Consider the following 20,903-nt stretch of genomic DNA (forward strand, 5'->3'; position numbering starts at 1 on the left):
GCAGGTTTATCTACCAAAAGTTGGTCTCTGTCCAGTTGGTCAACAACCTCTAGGGATATAAATTCCCGTATTAGAGAACACTTTTCGACTATTACAAAGGGTACATCTAGCACACCACTTGTGCAACATTTTGCCACAAAACATCATAGTAGCTTAAACTCATTTAAATGGGCAGCAATAGAACAAGCTAAAGTGCCCAAGAGAGGTGGCAATCTGGATAACATACTTGCCAAAAGGGAAGTATATTGGATATATACCCTAAAAACCAGATTACCATTGGGTTTAAACTCAAGATATGATTTGATCAATTTCTGGGAATAACTTCAAAATATCAATATTAACATTCATATTCAAACTACTCCATATGCATATTATTCACCTAAGGGTATTGTTATTTTGTTATATCCCATCCCTTTGTCTCATTTTTTCGGTACTTTCAGATGTATTTTAGATGTGTTTCGCACTTTTAATATCTATTCTGAACTATCCTTCCATACGTATTGAGGGTTATACTTCAGTCTGCCCCGCAAGCTGTGTGAACATATATGCGTATATCGCACGTACCAGTGTATGTATATTTATATTTATATTTATACATGCGAACACATAACTACATCCTTTAATGGGGTACATACCTTAGAGAGATAATACTGTAAGAGAACTTATTTTAGTTAACTGATATTATTATTATTCAACTCAAGTTTCAACTATGCCATTCGAGAATTCTGCAAATATATACATGATGCTTTAGTGCTTGCTAACTATAATGATATTTAGCGCAGAAATAATTGGTGACAGTTAGGGTAATTTTTCCTCAATGTTCTCATATTAGTCTTAGTAGTTTTCTATTTTAGAAATTTGTTCATATTTCTAAGGATTTATCTTATATATACTGTAGTGTGTGTACTCTTGCTGTAGCGTAGCTTGGATACTAAGGGTTAATCAAATTACTCTTTACCTGGTGTGGGCGTGGTTTGTATCTATTGTTTTTAACCAATCACAATTGTAACACAGTTTTTTAAACCTGCATTCACCTGCATGACACCTATGGCTATGATTACGGCTGAGCGCCGAAACATGTAAGCCGTGGTGTCACGCTCACACACTGGTTTTTGCTTACTATCTATGTATGCTGTTCGCTGAGTAATATTCAATACATAGGGTTAACCTCTAGGGATATAAATTCCCGTATTAGAGAACACTTTTCGACTATTACAAAGGGTACATCTAGCACACCACTTGTGCAACATTTTGCCACAAAACATCATAGTAGCTTAAACTCATTTAAATGGGCAGCAATAGAACAAGCTAAAGTGCCCAAGAGAGGTGGCAATCTGGATAACATACTTGCCAAAAGGGAAGTATATTGGATATATACCCTAAAAACCAGATTACCATTGGGTTTAAACTCAAGATATGATTTGATCAATTTCTGGGAATAACTTCAAAATATCAATATTAACATTCATATTCAAACTACTCCATATGCATATTATTCACCTAAGGGTATTGTTATTTTGTTATATCCCATCCCTTTGTCTCATTTTTTCGGTACTTTCAGATGTATTTTAGATGTGTTTCGCACTTTTAATATCTATTCTGAACTATCCTTCCATACGTATTGAGGGTTATACTTCAGTCTGCCCCGCAAGCTGTGTGAACATATATGCGTATATCGCACGTACCAGTGTATGTATATTTATATTTATATTTATACATGCGAACACATAACTACATCCTTTAATGGGGTACATACCTTAGAGAGATAATACTGTAAGAGAACTTATTTTAGTTAACTGATATTATTATTATTCAACTCAAGTTTCAACTATGCCATTCGAGAATTCTGCAAATATATACATGATGCTTTAGTGCTTGCTAACTATAATGATATTTAGCGCAGAAATAATTGGTGACAGTTAGGGTAATTTTTCCTCTATGTTCTCATATTAGTCTTAGTAGTTTTCTATTTTAGAAATTTGTTCATATTTCTAAGGATTTATCTTATATATACTGTAGTGTGTGTACTCTTGCTGTAGCGTAGCTTGGATACTAAGGGTTAATCAAATTACTCTTTACCTGGTGTGGGCGTGGTTTGTATCTATTGTTTTTAACCAATCACAATTGTAACACAGTTTTTTAAACCTGCATTCACCTGCATGACACCTATGGCTATGATTACGGCTGAGCGCCGAAACATGTAAGCCGTGGTGTCACGCTCACACACTGGTTTTTGCTTACTATCTATGTATGCTGTTCGCTGAGCCACTCTTGGCGTTTTAACTTTGCCAATAAAGATGGATTTTATTTGCATAAAGCTGGATCCTATCCTACTTCTTTGATTGCCTTTATCGCACCAGTTTGGATCAGCTCAAAGCCCTTACATACGAAGCATACTGTTGTAAAACCCGGGTGAAGCAATAGCACCGCCCCCCCCTACCGGAGATCCTGCAACGTCACAAACAGACATCGCAGTGCACCTGTGTTTAGCCTGAAGCGCTGCTGGAGATTCTCACATTTCGCCGGTTGGTTTGGAGCAGACAGCCCACCGAATCGATTTCGGTTTGACCGCGGAGGTCCCCCGGCATCCTTGATTTCCTGTCTGAGGTACTGCACGGCATACACAGATTCCGGGGGCGGTTAGGCTCCTTAAGGGTAAGTCCCGGACACAACAGTATTCACCTGTATGCACCTTGCACTTGCACTTATATATTGCATATTAGAAGAGGACTTCCCACATTTCTCTATATCATTTTATTATTTGGGTATTACTGGCGATACCTTGGGAAACTTTTCGCTGTTATTTATTATTATAAGGGCTTTTTCATCTCTATTTTGAGTATCCATTTTGGCAACGAATATTTAACCATTATAACAATGGAAGAAACAGCACTACCACAATATTTTTCTCTGAGACCCGCTACAGCACGAAGTAACTTTTCAACAGAATGTGAAAAAATATTTTCAGAGGACAAGGGGACACTTTCACTTAGCACTTTATTTGATACAGTGGAGACTTTGTTATTTAAAGAGACCAAAGCACAATGGGACATTTGGACATTTCAATCCTATCTTAAAGCACAAATGATCCCAAGAGGACTAAGGATTTTTAAATTTCCTACCTTTGATGTTGATACAACGGACACTGAGTTTGTTGATAAATGGAATGCAGCACTATCTGAATGTTCATGTCAATTAATGCTGTTGTTAATCCAATATAGAACCCAGCAACTTAATCTAATTAAGCAAGAGATAGACACTATTCAGATAGAGTTAAATAACCGTAGTGTTGACCCTAATTTTGCAAAATTTGACAAAATACTACAAGAGTCTTTGGCCCGTGGCAAGCAAGTCATAATGGAAAATAAACATATCAAGTTTATTCGGGATAAAACCGATTATCAGAAAAATTCAGTATATATTTGGAACAAAAAACAACGTTCCAACTATAGAAGGAGCTTGCCACAGAACAAACATAACAAACATAGGGGCAATCGTAGACATAGAAGGGGTAACCAAAAACAGGTCAGCTTTTCTGACAGTGATACAGACAGATCGTCTGATGAATACACATCAGGTGGTGAAATGGACATAGAGACACAGATCAACACTATCTCTAATTCACAACAAGGCATCCTAAAGCCTCCTACTGCCCCTAACATTTCTAATATTTCTAATATTTCTAATACTTCCGTTGTACCTAACACTATAGGCACTAATTCTGCACCTACAGTAGTGAAACCCAAAGATAAAAACACTGTCTCCAAATATACTGCTACCAATAGACTAGATGAACGAGTTAGTACATTTGCAGTAGATACAGGTACACAGGAAATGTCATTATTGAATCAGGTTTTTCCTATGGACCCCCAGACAGAGGGTATAGGGGGGATGCAGGCCAACAACCAAGAGAGATATCCAGTAAGGGGAAACCGCACACTGACCAAATACAAATGAACAGTGTAGTTAATTTATCTTCAGCTACACTCACTCAAGATCAAATAGATGTACTATCTTTAGGCTTAGGGTTTGCACCCACTACAAACTTTGATATATTCCAGACACTCATAGATATCAACAAATTCGTCAGAAATATCACATTAAAAAAATATTTTGCAGATACTGCTCAAGAGACACTCATTTTGGAACCAGATAGCTTCTGCACCACACCTATCACAGGCATAAATACCTTTTCAGAAACATGTGACCTCATATCCCTACAAAATTTAGCAATTGAGAGCAATACAATATCAGGAACACTCAATAGGGCACACTCATTTAGAAATAAATCTACTTTTTATCCAATACAAAACAGAGGACCTATAATTGAAACATTCCATGCACGAGTAGAATCTGATTTGCATAAACTAAGAGAGACCACTGAACGAACAACTAAAAATCTTACCAAAAAACAGACAGAAGCACTCAGGTCTTTACAGCAAAGATCTGACTTAGTAATCCGCCCATCAGATAAGGGGGGTACCGTTGTGGTACTTGATAGGCAGGATTACATATCAGAGGCACACAGACAACTCAACATCCCTACTGACTACTCGATTCTTCCCAGAAATCCAACAAATGAGTATAAGAAGCTCCTATTTGATATACTAGATGATGGCATTGAACATGGTTTCTTAGATGAAAACACAGCTGACTACCTTTATGTAAAATACCCAAGAATCCCAGTTTTCCATATGTTCCCTAAGGTTCACAAATCCCTTCATAACGTACAAGGCCGCCCTATAGTCAGCGGTATAGATTCTATCTTTGAAAGATTGTCCCAGTGGCTGGATGCTATTTTGCAGCCATTAGTCCACCTACTACCTTCATATACGAGGGATTCAAAACACATACTAAATCTTCTAACTAACATAAAATGGCAAATGAACTACCATTGGCTCTCAGTTGATGTAGTCTCACTTTATTCTAGGATCCCACACAATAAGGGTATTGAAGCAGTAAGATATTATTTGGCAACACATACTGAATATACATCAGATTTTCAAAAATATATTCTAAGAATTCTGGAGTTCCTATTGACTCACAACTTTTTTACTTTTGAAGGCAAATACTATGTACAAAAATGTGGCACAGCCATGGGGGCGAAATATGCCCCCTCTTATGCCAATTTATTTCTTGGCAAATGGGAGCTAGAAAACATCTTTGACCACAGCAACACATTCAGGTCCCACATTTGTTTCTTTAAACGCTATATTGACGACCTACTTCTTATATGGTCAGGTCCCCCTGCAGACATTAAGAATTTCATTGACATGATAAATAAAAACAATTTAAACTTGAGCTTTACATACACCACTGACAGCCATTCCATCAACTATCTAGACTTGTGCCTTACAGGTGACAGAAGTGGCAACATTGTATCAAAAGTATACCGTAAACCTATCTCAGGCAACACCCTCCTGCACGCCTCTAGTTGCCACCCTAAAAATACCTCATATGCTGTTGCTAAAGGCCAGTTTACCCGGCTTAAAAGAAATTGTAGCAAGAATGAGGACTATGTGCAGGAGGCAGTTTGTCTAGAGAAGAGACTAAAAGAGAGGAAATACACCCGTAGCCATATTAGACAGGCTAGATTAGCTGTTGACCAACTGGACAGAGACCAACTTTTGGTAGATAAACCTGCTAATACACACAGAGATTTTTCAGGTGTTCATTTTGTAACAACTTTTAGCACACAATATTCCCAAATCTGCGACATAGTTAGGAAACATTTCCCGCTATTAGCAGCTGACGAGAAGTTGGTTGAAACTGTAAAACAAGGTGTTAGGTGTTCTTACAAGAAGAGCCCTACCTTGGCTTCCATTTTGTCTCCCACAGAACTAAAACAGACTCCAAGTCATACTAGCTCATGGTTACATCATCTGGGCATGTTTAAGTGTGGCCATAAGAAATGCAAACCATGTGATTTTGCATGGGTTATTAAAGAATTCACTTCAGCAATAACAGGACAGACATATCCCATTAAATCTTGCTTAAATTGTCAAAGCACTAACGTTATATATATCATTACATGTACCCTATGTAATATTCAATACATAGGGTTAACCTCTAGGGATATAAATTCCCGTATTAGAGAACACTTTTCGACTATTACAAAGGGTACATCTAGCACACCACTTGTGCAACATTTTGCCACAAAACATCATAGTAGCTTAAACTCATTTAAATGGGCAGCAATAGAACAAGCTAAAGTGCCCAAGAGAGGTGGCAATCTGGATAACATACTTGCCAAAAGGGAAGTATATTGGATATATACCCTAAAAACCAGATTACCATTGGGTTTAAACTCAAGATATGATTTGATCAATTTCTGGGAATAACTTCAAAATATCAATATTAACATTCATATTCAAACTACTCCATATGCATATTATTCACCTAAGGGTATTGTTATTTTGTTATATCCCATCCCTTTGTCTCATTTTTTCGGTACTTTCAGATGTATTTTAGATGTGTTTCGCACTTTTAATATCTATTCTGAACTATCCTTCCATACGTATTGAGGGTTATACTTCAGTCTGCCCCGCAAGCTGTGTGAACATATATGCGTATATCGCACGTACCAGTGTATGTATATTTATATTTATATTTATACATGCGAACACATAACTACATCCTTTAATGGGGTACATACCTTAGAGAGATAATACTGTAAGAGAACTTATTTTAGTTAACTGATATTATTATTATTCAACTCAAGTTTCAACTATGCCATTCGAGAATTCTGCAAATATATACATGATGCTTTAGTGCTTGCTAACTATAATGATATTTAGCGCAGAAATAATTGGTGACAGTTAGGGTAATTTTTCCTCAATGTTCTCATATTAGTCTTAGTAGTTTTCTATTTTAGAAATTTGTTCATATTTCTAAGGATTTATCTTATATATACTGTAGTGTGTGTACTCTTGCTGTAGCGTAGCTTGGATACTAAGGGTTAATCAAATTACTCTTTACCTGGTGTGGGCGTGGTTTGTATCTATTGTTTTTAACCAATCACAATTGTAACACAGTTTTTTAAACCTGCATTCACCTGCATGACACCTATGGCTATGATTACGGCTGAGCGCCGAAACATGTAAGCCGTGGTGTCACGCTCACACACTGGTTTTTGCTTACTATCTATGTATGCTGTTCGCTGAGCCACTCTTGGCGTTTTAACTTTGCCAATAAAGATGGATTTTATTTGCATAAAGCTGGATCCTATCCTACTTCTTTGATTGCCTTTATCGCACCAGTTTGGATCAGCTCAAAGCCCTTATATACGAAGCATACTGTTGTAAAACCCGGGTGAAGCAATAGCACCGCCCCCCCTACCGGAGATCCTGCAACGTCACAAACAGACATCGCAGTGCACCTGTGTTTAGCCTGAAGCGCTGCTGGAGATTCTCACATTTCGCCGGTTGGTTTGGAGCAGACAGCCCACCGAATCGATTTCGGTTTGACCGCGGAGGTCCCCCGGCATCCTTGATTTCCTGTCTGAGGTACTGCACGGCATACACAGATTCCGGGGGCGGTTAGGCTCCTTAAGGGTAAGTCCCGGACACAACAGTATTCACCTGTATGCACCTTGCACTTGCACTTATATATTGCATATTAGAAGAGGACTTCCCACATTTCTCTATATCATTTTATTATTTGGGTATTACTGGCGATACCTTGGGAAACTTTTCGCTGTTATTTATTATTATAAGGGCTTTTTCATCTCTATTTTGAGTATCCATTTTGGCAACGAATATTTAACCATTATAACAATGGAAGAAACAGCACTACCACAATATTTTTCTCTGAGACCCGCTACAGCACGAAGTAACTTTTCAACAGAATGTGAAAAAATATTTTCAGAGGACAAGGGGACACTTTCACTTAGCACTTTATTTGATACAGTGGAGACTTTGTTATTTAAAGAGACCAAAGCACAATGGGACATTTGGACATTTCAATCCTATCTTAAAGCACAAATGATCCCAAGAGGACTAAGGATTTTTAAATTTCCTACCTTTGATGTTGATACAACGGACACTGAGTTTGTTGATAAATGGAATGCAGCACTATCTGAATGTTCATGTCAATTAATGCTGTTGTTAATCCAATATAGAACCCAGCAACTTAATCTAATTAAGCAAGAGATAGACACTATTCAGATAGAGTTAAATAACCGTAGTGTTGACCCTAATTTTGCAAAATTTGACAAAATACTACAAGAGTCTTTGGCCCGTGGCAAGCAAGTCATAATGGAAAATAAACATATCAAGTTTATTCGGGATAAAACCGATTATCAGAAAAATTCAGTATATATTTGGAACAAAAAACAACGTTCCAACTATAGAAGGAGCTTGCCACAGAACAAACATAACAAACATAGGGGCAATCGTAGACATAGAAGGGGTAACCAAAAACAGGTCAGCTTTTCTGACAGTGATACAGACAGATCGTCTGATGAATACACATCAGGTGGTGAAATGGACATAGAGACACAGATCAACACTATCTCTAATTCACAACAAGGCATCCTAAAGCCTCCTACTGCCCCTAACATTTCTAATATTTCTAATATTTCTAATACTTCCGTTGTACCTAACACTATAGGCACTAATTCTGCACCTACAGTAGTGAAACCCAAAGATAAAAACACTGTCTCCAAATATACTGCTACCAATAGACTAGATGAACGAGTTAGTACATTTGCAGTAGATACAGGTACACAGGAAATGTCATTATTGAATCAGGTTTTTCCTATGGACCCCCAGACAGAGGGTATAGGGGGGATGCAGGCCAACAACCAAGAGAGATATCCAGTAAGGGGAAACCGCACACTGACCAAATACAAATGAACAGTGTAGTTAATTTATCTTCAGCTACACTCACTCAAGATCAAATAGATGTACTATCTTTAGGCTTAGGGTTTGCACCCACTACAAACTTTGATATATTCCAGACACTCATAGATATCAACAAATTCGTCAGAAATATCACATTAAAAAAATATTTTGCAGATACTGCTCAAGACACACTCATTTTGGAACCAGATAGCTTCTGCACCACACCTATCACAGGCATAAATACCTTTTCAGAAACATGTGACCTCATATCCCTACAAAATTTAGCAATTGAGAGCAATACAATATCAGGAACACTCAATAGGGCACACTCATTTAGAAATAAATCTACTTTTTATCCAATACAAAACAGAGGACCTATAATTGAAACATTCCATGCACGAGTAGAATCTGATTTGCATAAACTAAGAGAGACCACTGAACGAACAACTAAAAATCTTACCAAAAAACAGACAGAAGCACTCAGGTCTTTACAGCAAAGATCTGACTTAGTAATCCGCCCATCAGATAAGGGGGGTACCGTTGTGGTACTTGATAGGCAGGATTACATATCAGAGGCACACAGACAACTCAACATCCCTACTGACTACTCGATTCTTCCCAGAAATCCAACAAATGAGTATAAGAAGCTCCTATTTGATATACTAGATGATGGCATTGAACATGGTTTCTTAGATGAAAACACAGCTGACTACCTTTATGTAAAATACCCAAGAATCCCAGTTTTCCATATGTTCCCTAAGGTTCACAAATCCCTTCATAACGTACAAGGCCGCCCTATAGTCAGCGGTATAGATTCTATCTTTGAAAGATTGTCCCAGTGGCTGGATGCTATTTTGCAGCCATTAGTCCACCTACTACCTTCATATACGAGGGATTCAAAACACATACTAAATCTTCTAACTAACATAAAATGGCAAATGAACTACCATTGGCTCTCAGTTGATGTAGTCTCACTTTATTCTAGGATCCCACACAATAAGGGTATTGAAGCAGTAAGATATTATTTGGCAACACATACTGAATATACATCAGATTTTCAAAAATATATTCTAAGAATTCTGGAGTTCCTATTGACTCACAACTTTTTTACTTTTGAAGGCAAATACTATGTACAAAAATGTGGCACAGCCATGGGGGCGAAATATGCCCCCTCTTATGCCAATTTATTTCTTGGCAAATGGGAGCTAGAAAACATCTTTGACCACAGCAACACATTCAGGTCCCACATTTGTTTCTTTAAACGCTATATTGACGACCTACTTCTTATATGGTCAGGTCCCCCTGCAGACATTAAGAATTTCATTGACATGATAAATAAAAACAATTTAAACTTGAGCTTTACATACACCACTGACAGCCATTCCATCAACTATCTAGACTTGTGCCTTACAGGTGACAGAAGTGGCAACATTGTATCAAAAGTATACCGTAAACCTATCTCAGGCAACACCCTCCTGCACGCCTCTAGTTGCCACCCTAAAAATACCTCATATGCTGTTGCTAAAGGCCAGTTTACCCGGCTTAAAAGAAATTGTAGCAAGAATGAGGACTATGTGCAGGAGGCAGTTTGTCTAGAGAAGAGACTAAAAGAGAGGAAATACACCCGTAGCCATATTAGACAGGCTAGATTAGCTGTTGACCAACTGGACAGAGACCAACTTTTGGTAGATAAACCTGCTAATACACACAGAGATTTTTCAGGTGTTCATTTTGTAACAACTTTTAGCACACAATATTCCCAAATCTGCGACATAGTTAGGAAACATTTCCCGCTATTAGCAGCTGACGAGAAGTTGGTTGAAACTGTAAAACAAGGTGTTAGGTGTTCTTACAAGAAGAGCCCTACCTTGGCTTCCATTTTGTCTCCCACAGAACTAAAACAGACTCCAAGTCATACTAGCTCATGGTTACATCATCTGGGCATGTTTAAGTGTGGCCATAAGAAATGCAAACCATGTGATTTTGCATGGGTTATTAAAGAATTCACTTCAGCAATAACAGGACAGACATATCCCATTAAATCTTGCTTAAATTGTCAAAGCACTAACGTTATATATATCATTACATGTACCCTATGTAATATTCAATACATAGGGTTAACCTCTAGGGATATAAATTCCCGTATTAGAGAACACTTTTCGACTATTACAAAGGGTACATCTAGCACACCACTTGTGCAACATTTTGCCACAAAACATCATAGTAGCTTAAACTCATTTAAATGGGCAGCAATAGAACAAGCTAAAGTGCCCAAGAGAGGTGGCAATCTGGATAACATACTTGCCAAAAGGGAAGTATATTGGATATATACCCTAAAAACCAGATTACCATTGGGTTTAAACTCAAGATATGATTTGATCAATTTCTGGGAATAACTTCAAAATATCAATATTAACATTCATATTCAAACTACTCCATATGCATATTATTCACCTAAGGGTATTGTTATTTTGTTATATCCCATCCCTTTGTCTCATTTTTTCGGTACTTTCAGATGTATTTTAGATGTGTTTCGCACTTTTAATATCTATTCTGAACTATCCTTCCATACGTATTGAGGGTTATACTTCAGTCTGCCCCGCAAGCTGTGTGAACATATATGCGTATATCGCACGTACCAGTGTATGTATATTTATATTTATATTTATACATGCGAACACATAACTACATCCTTTAATGGGGTACATACCTTAGAGAGATAATACTGTAAGAGAACTTATTTTAGTTAACTGATATTATTATTATTCAACTCAAGTTTCAACTATGCCATTCGAGAATTCTGCAAATATATACATGATGCTTTAGTGCTTGCTAACTATAATGATATTTAGCGCAGAAATAATTGGTGACAGTTAGGGTAATTTTTCCTCAATGTTCTCATATTAGTCTTAGTAGTTTTCTATTTTAGAAATTTGTTCATATTTCTAAGGATTTATCTTATATATACTGTAGTGTGTGTACTCTTGCTGTAGCGTAGCTTGGATACTAAGGGTTAATCAAATTACTCTTTACCTGGTGTGGGCGTGGTTTGTATCTATTGTTTTTAACCAATCACAATTGTAACACAGTTTTTTAAACCTGCATTCACCTGCATGACACCTATGGCTATGATTACGGCTGAGCGCCGAAACATGTAAGCCGTGGTGTCACGCTCACACACTGGTTTTTGCTTACTATCTATGTATGCTGTTCGCTGAGCCACTCTTGGCGTTTTAACTTTGCCAATAAAGATGGATTTTATTTGCATAAAGCTGGATCCTATCCTACTTCTTTGATTGCCTTTATCGCACCAGTTTGGATCAGCTCAAAGCCCTTACATACGAAGCATACTGTTGTAAAACCCGGGTGAAGCAATAGCACCGCCCCCCCTACCGGAGATCCTGCAACGTCACAAACAGACATCGCAGTGCACCTGTGTTTAGCCTGAAGCGCTGCTGGAGATTCTCACATTTCGCCGGTTGGTTTGGAGCAGACAGCCCACCGAATCGATTTCGGTTTGACCGCGGAGGTCCCCCGGCATCCTTGATTTCCTGTCTGAGGTACTGCACGGCATACACAGATTCCGGGGGCGGTTAGGCTCCTTAAGGGTAAGTCCCGGACACAACAGTATTCACCTGTATGCACCTTGCACTTGCACTTATATATTGCATATTAGAAGAGGACTTCCCACATTTCTCTATATCATTTAATTTTTATTTCACATATATTGAGGCAATAGAGAACATAAACAGACACCTTTCCTTTAGATACGTATTCCCACCTATTGAAAACTTGTGGCAGCTATACATTTGATTTCTCTTATGAACACATATCACTACCTAATTATAAATATACTATGTCATGTCAGGGGTCTATTTATCATCTCTATCAACTAATTTATATTAATATTTGTGAATTGAATGATATGTTGAATTTACCATCATTCTAACTAATGATGATATTTTGCTCTTCAACAAAGGATAATCTATTGAACGATTAAAAATGACAAATCACTTATATCACCTTGTTAATATATATATATTTTTATTTCTAATGATTTGAATAGTGACATGATGTGAAGAGTATAATCATTTGAGATTAAAAATTATCCGCTTGTGACTGAAATTGAATCCCCATAGAATCATAATCATTTGAGATTATAAAATGCTCTGTTTGTGACTGAAATAGAATCTCATTCCTATTACTATGTTTACAGTGTCTGATGTCAACCATGAATATACATAACACTAGAGAGCATATATGCTCCGCTTTCCGTTTTTGACAATCCGTTTTTGACAATTGCTTTGACACTTGTTTTGTTTTGTTGTAAGACCCACAGCCGCTCTTCCTATAAACTGTAATTTGTCTCTGTTCCTGGTCATGTGACATTAACTGACCAATTATGGGAGGACACTCTCTATTGGTTCACACGGAGGTGTGAACTATCTACACGATTTGATTGGCTACTTGCCCTATATATGCTATGTGGCTACAGTCAGTCCGGTTAGCCTTTGAGAAAGCCAAGCCAGGCGAAATGTACATCAGGCACTCTTCCTACGGCTGTATCAACCACTAAGTGTAACTATGCAAGTCACATTTCACTAGTCAATGTGTTTATTATAACATATCTATAGAATCATATTACCTTTCATTGATCGTATTTTTGGTTTAATTTGTGTTTGTGAACACTTCACTCTTGCCTATACAAATGGGTCTGTGTAATATGCTGAATGTATGAACTATGTGAATCTTGCTACCTACACTTCCCCTCTTAGTCACTATACTAATTTTGTCATAGGGAATATTTTGGACAGACCTACACCGGTCCAGTATTGCACTAGATAGTATAATTTTGTTTGAGGTCAATCCTCTTTTTTAGATAGATTTTGGTGCAATCCGTGAACCATTTTTTGGTGTATATCTGCCTAAAAATCCCTCCTACTCTATTCTGAGTTTCTATGGTATACATTCTAGGGTCATTGTGGATATACAACCGTTTATTATTTGTTTGTGTTTTAATCTAAGTATTAATCACTACATATATAGTAGTTTTTTATCATTTTTTTTGAATAATAAATGTTAAGTTTTAATATTATATACCCACTGAATAGCCACTTATACTAGTCTCCCTTTGCGAGTGCTCTACCTTCTGTTCGCTTGTCTCCTATTTTTTCTGATAGAATTCTATCAGCCAATCGGAATCTAAGGGACGCCATCTTGGATGACGTCACTTAAAGGTACCTTCATTCAGCAAGAAGACGTCAGAAGAAGAGGATGCTCCGCGCCGGATGTCTTGAAGATGGAGCCGCTCCGCGTCGGAAGGATGAAGATAGAAGATGCCGTCTGGGTGAAGACTTCTCCCGGTAAGTGAATCTTCGGGGGTTAGTGTTATGATTTTTTAAGGGTGTATTGGGTGGGTTTTATTTTTAGGTTAGGGCTTTGGGCAGCAATAGAGCTAAATGCCCTTTTAAGGGCAATGCCCATCCAAATGCCCTTTTCAGGGCAATGGGGGGCTTAGGTTTTTTTAGTTAGGGTTTTATTTGGGGGGTTGGTTGTGTGGGTGGTGGGTTTTACTGTTGGGGGGGTTGTTTGTATTTATTTTTCAGGTAAAAGAGCTGATTTCTTTGGGGCAATGCCCCGCAAAAGGCCCTTTTATCGGCTATTGATTAGTTTAGTCTAGGGTTTTTTTTTATTTTGGGGGGTCTTTTTTATTTTGATAGGGCTCTTAGATAAGGTGTAATTAGTTTAAATATCTTGTAATTTGTTTTTTATTTTCTGTAATTTAGTTTTTTTTTTGTAATTTAGCTAATTGTATTTAATTTATTTAATTTTATTTAATTTATGTAAGTTATTTAATTGTAGTGTAGTGCTAGGTGTTAGTGTAACTTAGGTTAGGTTTTATTTTACAGGTAAATTTGTATTTATTTTAGCTAGGTAGTTATTAAATAGTTAATAACTATTTACTAACTATTCTACCTAGTTAAAATAAATACAAACTTGCCTGTAAAATAAAAATAAACCCTAAGCTAGATACAATGTAACTATTAGTTATATTGTAGCTTGCTTAGGGTTTATTTTATTGGTAAGTATTTAGTTTTAAATAGGAATAATTTAGGTTATGATAGGAATTTTATTTAGATTTATTTTAATTATATGTAAGTTATGGGGTGTAAGGGTTAGACTTAGGTTTAAAGGGTTAATAAATTTAGAATAGTGGCGGCGACGTTGGGGACGACAGTTTAGGGGTTAATAAGTATAATGTAGGTGGCGGCGATGCTAGGGGCGGCAGATTAGGGGTTAATAATTAACTAGTGTTTGCGAGGCGGGAGTACGGCGGTCTAGGGGTTAATATGCTTATTATAGTGGCGGCGATGTCCGGAGCGGCAGATTAGGGGTTAATAATTTTATTTTAGTGTTTGCTATGCGGGAGGGCCTCGGTTTAGGGGTTAATAGGTAGTTTATGGGTGTAAGTGTACTTTTTAGCACTTTAGTTATGAGTTTTATGCTATAGCTTTGTAGCGTAAAACTCATAACTACTGACTTTAAAATGCGTTAGGAATCTTGGCGGTAGAGGGTGTACCGCTCACTTTTTGGCCTCCCAGGACAAACTCGTAATACCGGCGCTATGGAAGTCCCATAGCAAAAATCCTTTACAAAATTTACGTAAGTTGATTTGCGTTAAGGCCAAAAAAGTGTGCGGTACACCTATACCTGCAAGACTCGTAATAGCAGCGGACGTAAAAAAGCAGCGTTAGTACCTGTTAACGCTGCTTTTTCACCTTACCGCAAAATTCGTAATCTAGGCATATATTTGTAATAATATTTCTAATGCTCTCTTTAAAATTTAATATTCAAATTATGCAATATTCGAAACAGAAACATTCAAATTATATATTTGTATTATATTTGTATATATTATGTATCAATTTGCTAAATTCCCTACCACAAGAACTATTAAACCTCTGAATAGTATTTGTTAAACCGAATGTTACATTCAAAATTTAAAATGTGCATATTCAATCTAATTATGAACATTCAAAAATGAAAGTAATATTCGAAAACCAGAAATAACATTTGAACACCGATTTTAATGGATTTTCATTCTTAACATTCGATTGTCCAAAACAAATTTCCACAGGACTATTCGTTCTACCAAACGAATTAAACGTTCAGCACATTCGCCAATCCCTACTTGTGAGTGCCCCAGCAGTGAAACAATTAATTGAAGAAATTATCAAACACTACACAATGCAGATTGAAAGCTGTGGCTCCCTAATTAACTATTTCACTGCTGGGCAGCTCACAATTTTGGAATTAGAGGGAACACTGCTTGTGACCTAATATTGAAAACTACAATGTTGTGTAACTGTCCCACTCAGTAGTGAATTGCAGATAATCTAGTACTGTATGTTATTTATAAATATGCCATAAGGTAAATGATCTGTACAATCTCTTTTCCCCAAATTACCATTTAATCCCGTTTGGTGTAGGCCAAACTATAATCTGGGTGCTACACACACAACCCTCCCAGGCTTTCCTGGGATCCTTAGCTACACTAACAAAAAACAGAGATCAGTAATTTGTTATTTAAAAAACACTTCCTATTATGTAATTAAGCATGTGTATTTGTACCAAATTAAGTAATATGTACTTGTATAATCAGCTTTATCAAATAGATTAATAGTGATTCATTTTTAACTAAAATGTGATTATAATCAAATGTAATTTTTAGGTATTAGTGTTAACACAAGTGTGAGTATAATGTAATGTGGTCCTACATATAAAAAAGTTTGGGTGTCTTGGCAGGTGTAAAAGGTTTGACCATCACCAGAAATAAATAGACAGATGGGAAGATAAAAATAGATTTATATAGATACTGTATATATATATATATATATATATATATATATATATATATATATATATATATATATATATATATATATATATATATATATATATATATACTGTAGTCATATAGATATACTAGAAAAAAAACAAAAACAAATAAATAATGCTTTTGTAATATCTTTTCAGGTAATTAGTGTAACTGAGGGTGTACGTGTGGCCTGGATAAAGAAAGAAAAATCATTTTCATCTACTAAAGTCATCTTCCACTTTCCAATGGACATGGAGGCCCAGATGAAAGCTGTAATTTTAGGAGCCTTCCTCTATTTGGTGAGTGAGGCAGATCCAAGTAACACTTTATATAAATTGATTTTCTGCATAATGTAACAATCTGGATGATTGCCGTGAAAAATATTGTAAACAGCTCAGGCGATTTTTTTTTCTCTTAATTTTCTAAGCCTATCAAATATATTTGAATAACTGCAATTTGAGTTGGATCTAAGATAGAGGTGTTCCCACATAATTTTTATAGTGTTTTCACAAATGCCTGAGATATGTTGCCAAACGAATATGTAAGTATATTGTAGTGACTGTTTGACTTAATATTAATGACTGCCAGATGTTCTGAATGCAAGTCACTTAAAGAGTCATGTTACTCAAATGTGGAATCACTTGAAAGTAATATATATATAAAAAGCTGACTTGAAAATATCACTAGTCCCAGGACTACCAAGGTGGCGTGCATCAGGCTTGTCACTTTATTCCCCTCCTCAGTTTAGGGAAGTTTAGGATTAAATCTTTTGAAATTATTATGAAATCCTACAAGATCACAGTAATGAAAATGGTAAAGTCAGCAGTGATAATGCTGTCATTTTATTTCATAAGATTTTGAGAGTCCACTAACCATCACATGTGGGATTAAACTCCAGTCCTCTAAGCAGATGCAAAAACACCCAACATATCAGAATTTTTATTCCCTCCCGCATTTCCATATCCCCTTTTTTGCCTCTAGCAAGGAGTGAGGTGAATTTTGAAGTGCTGATCTACTTGTCTTTAGATAGGGGTTCTCTAACCAAACTCAGACCCATTTGTTCTCAGAGAACCTACATGGGGAAGACAGGAGTTTCAGTGTAGAGATGCCACCAGCCTCCCAGTAGAAATGTGGGTCTTCCCACCAGTCCCCTCATCTACAGTGTGCTGCTCCTTGTTACATCCGTTCCAGATCCTTGGCAATGTGTTTGTACTGCGTCAGATAGGCCCATCTTCTGGAAGCAGTTGTTTTGAGCTAAGTTCTGCATAGTAGACTAAGGTGCTGACAGTTAAGAACAAGGTATCTTCACAGGCTATTAGTATTACCAAGTACACATGTTTCACATAGCCTGGGGAAAAATACCAAAAAACATTTATTACGGCTTTAGAGCACACCAGAGCAGTGCCTTAGATAATCTGGAGGATTTTCATTTTATTTGGGGGTAAAACAGTTAATTTTTATAATCTTTTTCTGTAGGCTGAAGGGTTAATGTTTTGGTGTAAAAATAGTGTGCCTTCCCCTTCCTTTTCCTCACAGACCAGTGTTCATCTTGCTTTCATGCAGCAGAGCTTTCCCTGGACCATTAGGAAAGGCGAACACCCTTTTAGTCAGTGCTTGGTTAAATTTGTGTAAATGTAACCACTTATTAACTGCAGCTGTCATTTTCTAGCATTTAAAGTGCATATTTTTTTTGTTTAAAGACAGTGCCCAATTTTTCGGAAACCATTCAAAGGACTTCAGTTTTACATTGTGTTATTAATATTTCTGTGTTTCCCTAAGGTAGTTAACACTTTTTGTGCCTCTTGTACTGTATGCTTTGCTGCTATAAACCTGCCTATATATTTACTTTGTATCTTGTGTTCAATGGAGCAAACTGGTACAGCTCACGTCTCTGGATACTATGCAGACCCTCTGAAAGGGTGATCCACATATACTTTAGCCCCTTCCCAATTGTGTTTGCTTTGTAAGAATGTTTAGGTGTGCAGCTCCTGTACCGCAACTTATGCGCAGAGTCTATGGGGCATATTTATCAAGCTCCGTATGGAGCTTGATGCCCCGTGTTTCTGGCGAGCCTGCAGGCTCGCCAGAAACAGCAGTTATAAAAATCACGAGTACGATCGGGTTGATTGACACCCCCCTGCTGGCGGCCCATTGGCCGTGAGTCTGCAGGGGGCGGCGTTGCACCAGCAGCTCTTGTGAGCTGCTGGTGCAATGCTGAATACGGCGAGCGTATTGCTCGCCGTATTCAGCGAGGTCTGTCAGACCTGATCCGCACTGTCGACAGACCTTGATAACTTGGGGCCTATGTCACATTCTATGTCTATGTCAGATAGGGTTATGCAGAGCTGCCCCTACAGCAGAGTGGTCATGGATTTACAACCCACCTGGGTTATCCCCAAGACAGCTGTTCTCACCTGTTTCCTAAATTAAAAGAATGTATCCTCTCTGCAATTACAGAACTGATACTGTCATACCTCCATTAGTTGAGCACAGATGAATGGGCAGAAGGGAATCCTTCACAGACCTTAGGCTCATCAGCGACATCCCTCAGGTGTGACCCGTCAGAGATCAGGGGTACAAGGGAATCAGAAATCAAGAAGACCAAAAAATATTTGAATGCAGCTCCTATTATTTTGGATCTCAAAACTTTAAACAGTCTGGCCGTGAGTCTGCAGGGGGCGGCGTTGCACCAGCAGCTCTTGTGAGCTGCTGGTGCAATGCTGAATACGGCGAGCGTATTGCTCGCCGTATTCAGCGAGGTCTGTCAGACCTGATCCGCACTGTCGACAGACCTTGATAACTTGGGGCCTATGTCACATTCTATGTCTATGTCAGATAGGGTTATGCAGAGCTGCCCCTACAGCAGAGTGGTCATGGATTTACAACCCACCTGGGTTATCCCCAAGACAGCTGTTCTCACCTGTTTCCTAAATTAAAAGAATGTATCCTCTCTGCAATTACAGAACTGATACTGTCATACCTCCATTAGTTGAGCACAGATGAATGGGCAGAAGGGAATCCTTCACAGACCTTAGGCTCATCAGCGACATCCCTCAGGTGTGACCCGTCAGAGATCAGGGGTACAAGGGAATCAGAAATCAAGAAGACCAAAAAATATTTGAATGCAGCTCCTATTATTTTGGATCTCAAAACTTTAAACAAATTTCTGAAAGTTTTGACTTTCAAAAAATAGACAATTCGCTCTGTATTTCCTTTAATGCAGGAGGGCCAATTTATGGCTACCATAATTAAAGGGATCCTAAACCTACATTCTTTATTTCATGATTCAGATAGAGCATGACATTTTAAGCAACTTTCTACTTTATTCCTATTATCAAATTTTCTTTGCTCTCTTGCTATCTTTGTTTAAAAAGCAGGAATGTAAAGCTTAGCAGCTGGACCATTTTAGGTTCAGCACCATGGATAGTGTTGCTTATTGGTGGCTGACATTTAGCCACCAATAAGCAAGCATATCCCAGGTTCTCAACCAAAAATGGGCCAGCTCCTATGCATTACATTCCTGCTTTTTAAATAAAGATAGCAAGAGAGCGGAGAAAAATTGATAATAGGAGTAAATTAGAAAGTTGCTTAAAATTGCATGGTCTATCTGAATCATGAAAGAAAAAAAAAATTGGGTTTAGTGTCCCTTTAAAGGATGCTTATTTGCATATCCTTATTCACAGGGATCATGTCAAGTTTATCAGATTTGCCTTCTTAAACAGGTATTGTCAGTTTGTGGTGTTTACCTTTGGTTTGGCAATGCACCCAGAATCTTCACAAAGGTTCTCTGAGCACTATTGTCACTAGTGAGAGCTCAGGGGATTGTGGTAGCTCCAAATGAGGACAATATTCTGGTACAGGCACCCTCACTCCAAATAGCAAATGAACATGCAAGCAAAGTTCTTCAATTCCTTCATTTTCATGGTTGTAAAATTAACCTTCCAAAGTGATTTCCCAAGACAAGGGTTTCTAAGTGTGCTTTTCAACTAAGGATACAGAGAGAGCAAAGCAAATTTACATGCTCTATCTGATATTACATTTTTTTTCTTTACTTTACCGTTCCTTTAGTAGCTATCTTAAACATTACGATGATTGTATTTTAGTCCAAGTTTCATTGTCTAAAAGTGATGATTTGAGCAATACGTTTACATTTTTATAATGCAGAGAACAATTGTCTTTAT

At 37.4% G+C, this 20,903-nt stretch overlaps 1 protein-coding gene across 1 annotated transcript in view; it reads left to right on the forward strand.

Annotated features, from left to right (window-relative positions):
• The window catches only part of LOC128663819 (phospholipid scramblase 1), a 148,332-nt gene that overhangs the window by 44,282 nt on the left and 83,147 nt on the right, over positions 1-20,903 (forward strand). Inside the window, exon 7 of the mRNA XM_053718342.1 lies at positions 16,881-17,021. Within this exon, the coding sequence (XP_053574317.1) occupies positions 16,881-17,021 (141 nt within the window). The remainder of the gene's footprint in view (positions 1-16,880; positions 17,022-20,903) is intronic.

The sequence above is a fragment of the Bombina bombina genome, chromosome 6 (genome assembly GCF_027579735.1).
Source record: "Bombina bombina isolate aBomBom1 chromosome 6, aBomBom1.pri, whole genome shotgun sequence".
In the NCBI taxonomy this organism is placed as follows: domain Eukaryota; kingdom Metazoa; phylum Chordata; class Amphibia; order Anura; family Bombinatoridae; genus Bombina; species Bombina bombina.